This window comes from Cebus imitator, unplaced genomic scaffold, assembly GCF_001604975.1.
Source record: "Cebus imitator isolate Cc_AM_T3 unplaced genomic scaffold, Cebus_imitator-1.0 Scaffold204, whole genome shotgun sequence".
Classification (NCBI taxonomy): Eukaryota; Metazoa; Chordata; class Mammalia; order Primates; family Cebidae; genus Cebus; species Cebus imitator.
The window spans coordinates 1855527-1863349 of NW_016107519.1; the positions used below are offsets into that span (position 1 = coordinate 1855527).

General features: G+C 36.5%; 1 protein-coding gene across 16 annotated transcripts in view; it reads left to right on the forward strand.

Annotated features, from left to right (window-relative positions):
• The window catches only part of ZDHHC20 (zinc finger DHHC-type palmitoyltransferase 20), an 84442-nt gene extending 80810 nt beyond the window's left edge, over window positions 1-3632 (forward strand). For 9 of the 16 annotated variants that reach the window (XR_005203338.1, XR_005203339.1, XR_005203340.1 and 6 more), the window contains 2 exons: window positions 690-767; window positions 2323-3632. Coding sequence is in view for 8 of the 16 variants with exons in the window: in XM_017548167.2 (XP_017403656.2) it covers window positions 690-727 (38 nt within the window). In the remaining 8 variants the exon portion in view is untranslated. The remainder of the gene's footprint in view (window positions 1-689; window positions 768-2322) is intronic. The other 7 variants (XM_037745580.1, XM_037745582.1, XM_037745583.1 and 4 more) reach the window with 1 other exon arrangement.
• Window positions 3633-7823: the final 4191 nt, after the last annotated feature.

The following is a 7823-nucleotide window of genomic DNA, read 5'->3' on the forward strand; positions in this document are numbered from 1 at the left end:
ATAAAAATTAGTTGGGCCTGGTGGTGCATGCGTGTAGCCCCAGCTACTCAGGATGAGGCAGGAGAATTGCTTGAACCTGCAGGGGACGGAGGTTGCAGTGAGCCGAGATCACACCACTGCACTCCAGCCTGGCAACAGAGTGAGACTCCACTTAAAAAAAAACGATGCTGGACTATAGCAAATACACTTAAAAACCTACTGTTAGAATTTCTGAGGTTTTTTTGCTGTTGTTGTTGCTGTTATTGTCTTGACTTTTAGCAGCATTTAAAACATTCTCTTAAATTAGTATTTTTAGGGTCTTCATTAGGTTTATCACACCTCTAAGGTCAAGGAAAAATTCCAAAGTTTAAGGCCAGCCTAGACAATACTATTGAGGCCCATCTCTAAAAATAAAAAGATCTAGGGAAAGGTTGATTTTGTGAACTTCTTAATTATTGCTACTTAACATCTTTAAAGCCAATAGATACTTCCACAAGGTTAAACATAAAATCAAACTTTTGACTGCTAACGTTAGCTCTTTACTTACTTCTAGGTTCTACAAGAAGACAAATGGTCTTCTAAAAGAAGACACCATCAACCTATTTCATATTTACATAATAGTCATTTTACTGTAGTCAATTTTACCATTTAGCCAGGAACGTAATACTTATTTTTTTCTGGTCATGTCATATATAATTATGTGCTTACAGGGACAAATAACCATGTAACAATGGCAATAGAAAATTGAGTACCACTTGTTCATAACTAACCATTTGAATAAGAGCAAGGTAAGACAGTATAAAGGTAATTTCCTTAAATAAATGTAGCTTGTGTGCAAACTTCATAATCTTTAAATGATTTACAGGTCTTTTGGTTTTTAGTTTTTTTTGTCTCTTCAATGATGTCAGCAAACTTAGGCAGTATGGGAAAGACTGGAATGTAACATTTGCAAAAATCTCATTTTCCTTATCCCTTATAACGCAATCTTAGTAACTATTTGTTGGTAAATTAATGGAGAAACTAATAAAAAATAGTTTAGTACTGGTATGTGGACCACTGGCCTTTTCAGTAAACAATACCTTATTAATTAAAGAAAAAAAGTGGCCAGGCAAGGTGGCTCACCCCTATAATCTCAGTACTTTGGGAGATCAAGGTGAAAGGATCACTTAAGCCTGGGAGTTAGCGACCAACCTGAGTGAGATACTTAAATTAGCATAGTGAGACCTCATCTCTACAAAAAATTAAAAATTAGTCAGGTTTGTGTTGGTGCACACCTGTAGTCCCAGTTACTTGGGAGGCTGAAGTGGGAGGATCACTTGAGCCCAGGAGGTCGAGGCTGCAGTGAGCCAAAGTGGCACCACTGCACTCTAGCCTGGGTAAAAGAACGAGACCCTATCTCAAAAAAAAGAAAAAAGAAAAGACAACTTTTGTCCACTACTGAGGAAATTTGACCCAGAGAAAAATGACCAAAATTAAATGCTCTAAAAAAGAATTAAGAAGTTCATTTATGGTATATGGTTTGTAAAAGACACAGCAAGAGAACATTGCTAAGTAGTAAATTACCGCAAACATGGAGCTTCTCACATTTATCATCCTGTTCCTATATAACAGGAGTTTGTTTTTCTAAAGGAATCTCATCTGGAGTGTCCGCTAGAGGAGCATCTATTTCCTCACTTGTGGCCTTGTCATCAGCAGTTAGGGACTTGCAGAGGACCTTGAGCCTGCATGCAGGGCTGCAGCCAGAGCCTAAGACTCAGGACAGAGTCAGATCATAGGCACCAGGGTGGCGGGGGACACATCAGGCAAAGTGGGGTGCAGTCAGAAGAGGAGCTACATTGCATGACCCCCAAATAGGTGATTGTGGGCCAGGTCAATGCCACCAAGAGCTGTAGCTGTGGAATAGTACTTAGTCCCCAGACAAGCCCTGAGTCCTAGGTCTGCATTTCTTCTTAATGTGGGTGGAATAATTGCTGATGCTTGTGGTTGTTGAGAATCCTCAGCTGCAGTTCCTTTAACAGTTGCTGTGGGAATTTTTCTAAATCTTGCACCAATCTTAGAACAGGTGTAGGTGGACCAGATGTCTTCTCAAATGATGTCCAAGTTAGTAGTCTGGAGTCTCCATCTTTTAAAATACTCTCTTGATTGCTTCAGGGGAAGAAAGTTATACCCATTTATTTACTGCTACAAAAAATCTTTATTATTATAAAATTAGTAGCATTAAGGAATTCACTTTCCATCTTGTTATATTAGTAGCCTTGTACCTTAACCCAAAGAACTATTTAATATTTTCAGAAATAAAAAATCAAGTTTTAACCAATAATTCAATTGTTTCTTTTTTTATAGGTGTATGAAAACATTTATAGACTGATATTTTCGATTTCATTTGTAAGAAAATGATCAGTGGAATGAAATAATTGAAGTATAACAGAAGATATATTTTTAAAAAAAGAAAGCCTTTGTACAGTTCCTGGGATTCACAGAAGCGCTACTCCAGAGCAGAACGATGCCTTAATCTTAAGTGTCCATTTGTGCAGCATTGACCTAGAGCTACAAAAGTGACAATGTTATTCTGGAAATAATACTTACCTGTTATGAGATGCCATAATATGAGCTGTCATCACATTTTAACATGCATATGTATTTTTTGATACCTGAATTACATTATTAGAATTGTTAGTATCCATATAAATTTTCACTCTGAAAACACAAGCTTAAAAACTTGTCTTAAGTAAAGTACATCTAGGGCAAATGGTGGCTGAGGGCGAATAATATCCAAAGTACTGTTGCTTGTACTGTATAAGGAAAACTGCTTTTTTAAATTCGGTAATTGCTAATTTATAATTACTATTTTATACTTTTCAACATTTTAATAACTTTTTTTATTGTTGGCTATAACAGAAGGATTCAGATATCTAAATATCATTTAGAACATACAACACATTGGTCTAACTCATCAAAAGCTTAGTTATAAGCATTAATGCAACCATGTAGTGTAGCATGTGCTCAAGGCTTAAAGGGAACTTGGCAGTATAAGAAATATTTTGAGTTATTTTTGAGTTATCTGCTTTTTTTAATAACTTTTTTTGTTGACCTTTCAGGGGTAAGTACATGGGCAGAGAAATGCAAAGGTACATATGCTGGAGAAATACTGGACACAGTAAGAAGCGTAAGTGTCCAGAAGAAAAGCTAAGAGGAATATTGTAATCTGTTAAAAAAAATAGTTTGAGTTTTAACAGTAGTTACAATAAAGCATGCTGTTGACGTGACTTTCAAATTTCAGTACTAAAAATGCATCTTTTTATGGTAATCATGTAACAGCTTAAACAGTGACTTAAAATGCAATTCAAAGTAGGCAAAAAACAGCTACAACTTGAGATTAATTTTTCCTCCTGGCTGTCACAAATTCTAACCTGAGTGATCATTTTACATTCCTAGTCTCTGAGAAGCAGATTCCACTCTTAGATGCGCAATCTTAAGTCTGACTTACTAACAGCATCCCCTTTCTGACTAGACACATGTCTTCTTTTTTTTTTTTAATCTAAGTGACAGGAGTTGTTGCATTAACTCCAAAGAAAAGTACATAATAAACAATGTAGAAATTTTACTACTTATTTATACCTTTTAGTCACACACACACACACACACTCTCTCTCTCTCTCTCTCTCTCTCTCTCTCTCTCTCTCTCACTCACTCAAATAATTGATTGCTTCCAGTTAGTGGGTGGAGATGAATCTCAGCAGCATCTGTGATTACTACAGGTTGGAGTTTCCTGTCTGTAAGATGAGACTGCAGGGGAGGGGTGTTGTGAATGAGTTGGACTGGATGACTTCTAACATTCTGTGATGTCTAATTTTGCAAAAATCACTTTTCATTCACTCTGTGGGTTTTTTTTGTTTTTTGTTTTTTGTTTTTTGTTTTTTTTTTTTGAGACAGTCTTGCACTGTCTCCCAGGCAGAAGTGCAGTGGTGCAATCTCATGCAATGTCAGCTCCCTGCAACCTCTGCCTCTTGGGTTCAAACAATTCTCCTGCCTCAGCCTCCCAAGTAGCTGAGATTATAGGCTCACACCACCAAGCCTAGCTAATTTTTACATTTTTAGTAGAGACAAGATTTTACCATGTTGGCCAGGCTGGTCTCGAACTCCTGACCTCAAAAATCCACCTACCTCAGCCTCTCAAAGTGCTGGGATTACAGGCATGAGCCACCATGCCTGGCCCTAATAAATTTTTTGTAAGATTGGTCTAATTTCCATCAGCCATACTAATATTAGATCTTAAAAGGAGGTACCTTTTTTCTCTTTGAACCAAAAGAATGAAAACATAGTTTGGAATACTATAGTATGGATTCTTCTACATTTGTTTCAACTCCTTAGTCTTAATAATCTTGATTCTAGCAAACTAGAATGAGAGGTAAGAGATATCAATTATTGTCGGGCATGGTGGCTTACCCCTGTAATCCCAGCACTTTGGGTGGCTGAGGCTGGCAGATCACTTGAAGTCAGGGGTTTGAGACTAGTGGCCAAAATGGCAAAACCCCATCTTTACTAAAAATATTTTAAAAACTGTCCAGGCATAATGGCACATGCCTGTAGTCCCAGCTACTTGGGAGGTGGAGGCAGGAGAATCACTTGAACCTAGGAGGCAGAGGTTGCAGTGAACTGAGATCATGCCACTGCACTCCAGCCTGGAAGAAAAGAGTAAAACTTGGTCCAAAAAAAAAAAAAAAAAAGATCAATTACCAAGTGAAAACTTAACTTCAGTTTGTCAGTTTGCATATTATAAGGAGATAAATGTTTAAACATACTTGACTACTTTCAGAAATGTTCTCCTGGTACTCTTTGTATTTTTACATTCAGATCAAAAGATTTGTGTGCTCCTGGCAAACAGCCAAGGAAACTTCTTTCTTCACCGTTATACACTTTCATGGTATTATAGTCTTAGTTCTTTTAATTTTTGTTATTTAACATCATCTTTAGTATAATAGCACAGCAAACATCTTTTCAGAAGTTTTCAGTTAAAGCCTTTAAATTGTTTATCTTTGATTTAATCTACAGCCAGCATTTTGCCACATCCTAAATATTATTTAGCTGAACTGATTTATACGTATTAATGGCCATTCTAGCAAGGGCCTACAAGTGGTGTGGGAATCGGAGAAAGGCTGCCTCTTTGGTATCTCAACTGCTATTGATTATTGCTATCAACTATTTGGGGAGAAAAAATCAAAATGAAGCCCTGTCAAATTTTATAAGTACTATCTTGGTCCTTCAAACATTTGAACGTTTGTGATGACATTTAAGAAAAATAAAGTTGAAGTTCAGGTCTTGCCATTGCCATTAAAAACAAATTAGACAGGAGACTTGGTTTACCTGGGAACAAATTTACTTGAATATTCAATACCTAAAGCTATGCCAAACCAAAGAGCAGCTGCAGTACATTAGTTTATTTTAAATGAACAAGTTTACAAAGTTTATTTTCATCTTTACATAAGGATGCTTTTTTAAAAACTTTTTACATATTAGTGGTTATGATCCAATGTGTCATGAGTGAATTTAACTGTAAGGTGGTTTAAATCAAATATGCAATGTTTACTTGAATTCTATTTCTGTTAGAAAGCAAATTTTGACTATGTTTACTGGACTGTTTAAAGATTATCAGGCATGTGAGATCTCCTTACAGTTATCTTTAAAGCAGATGTATATTAAGAGCTTAGATTTAGGATATACATATTCTGGGCATTGAATAGGCTGTAACTTACAAATAAGTTTTGCTTACCTTTTGTTCTAAGGATTAGCATTGCTATCAGTGGAAAGCATTTTTAACTAATCTGTTATTAAGAAAGTCATATTTTTGCATTTCAGCCAAAATAAAGACCGTATCTAATAATCTGTTAGAAACAGATAATATATGTCTGAAATCCATATGTTTCATATGATCTAAACTATATTTTCTGATTTAAATTAAAAATGTAATATAGATTCAGAAAGGTTCATATTTTTCTAATGACTTCATTCTATATTATTTTGTTGGGTTACATAAAGAAGCAAGGAATTGTATTAAAAGATGAAGAAAGTGATTGGGTATATTTGTACATGAGTGCAAATGAGTCTATGCCTGTTTAAAAGAAAAGACGGACACTATTTTAAAGTGAGCTTTAATAGGCTTTTATATAAACAAATTTGAAGTACAGTTTAGTTTGGTTGTGTTTACCTAACAAGTATCATAAGCCTTGTATTTGTTCTCATTTGTATAATCGTAGCCCATGACTTAAAGTTGACGCTTTGCTTTGTGTTTTGGATGGCCTAACCTACATTAACATGTATGCAGAACATTTTAAAACTTTTTTTTCAAAAAAATCATAATGAATTACTTTATTAATAAACAAAGAGAAGGTGTTGTATTGGAAGTGTTTTCTTTGTTATAAAGTGGTATTTACCAAATACGAGAATAACTATTACTTTTATCAACTTGAAAATCTGGTAAAATAGTGCTTAGAGAAAGAGATTGGCTAACAGTTTGGGGAAACCACCTCTAAGATAGGTATTATTTCAGTGCAACAAAATTGTAGTTTACTTAGGTTTATTCAAAACCTAAAAAGTTTAACTTACTTTTTTACTGAACATAATTTAATTTCAGAAGTCATTTAGGATTTTGAGTACCTTCAGATCACTGTAAGTTGTTGAATTGTGATTGTTAAAATGCTGAATAATTAATAGATTTTATCATGTAGAATTCTTTTATGGACATCTGTGTTCCAGTGCCTTTCCAAAGAGGCCAAGTTTTGTTATTGAAGCCATTTAAAATTTTGTGTCGCTGTATTTATAAAAATCGAAGTATCTCCATGAGAAAGGAAAGATCTTGAAGACAGGTAAAAATATCAAATTGCAGGCTGGACACGGTGGCTCATCCCTGTAATCCCAGCACTTTGGGAGGCCGAGGTAGGCGTCAAGAGTTGGAGACCAGCCTGGCCAGCATGGTGAAACCCCATCTCTACTGAAAATACAAAAATTAGCCTGGTGTGGTGGTGAGTGCCTGTATCCCAGCTACTCAGGAGCCTGAGGCAGGAGAACCGCTTGAACCCAGGAGGCAGAGGTTGCAGTGAGCCAAGGTCGTGTAATTGCACTCCAGCCTGGGTGACAGAACAAGACTCCGTCTAAAAAAAAAAAAAAAATCGCAGAAATCTACAGTCTGCATATAATATCCCACCTACTTCAGGGGATGGGTGAATGGTGGAAATAGAGCCACGGTCACCCCACCTTTGCAGGCAATGGCCGCATGTGGGGCACAGGCGTTGGGGGTGAATGGGGAACCGGGGACCTCCACCCACTGAAATGGCAAGAAGGCAGCTGGGTAGCCAGTGAGAGAAACCAAGACCAAAACAGCCTCTGGGTGTTCTTGGTAGAGGAGTGAGAAATGATGGCTTATGGTGTGTCTCATTTGGCCATCGGAAGTGACAACCCTCTATTTGATTTACCAACTCTGTTGTGTATAATATGGACCAGCTGCTATAAGCTTTTACTGCAACCTTCTGAAATAAACTTGAATTCTTTGCAACATGTGGCCTTTCTAGATGTGGAGAAGTTGTCAACGATGCTAAAAGTAAAATGAGAAAAACTTATTTTCTAACTCTTGTTAAAATTCACTGGAGAGGAACACTGCCTTCTGGAAATCACTTAAGGGAATGCAATTTTCACAGCATTTCTTAGACTCATGCCCTTGGTCTTTCACGAGTTGAAGGAAGTGCAAAAGGCAGTGAAGGAGGGAAAAGGTTCAATTCAAAACCCAATATCCTTTGGCAGCATTTATAAAGGAGGTGGGACTCTCTCTGGAACTGATGTTCTTAAGCCAT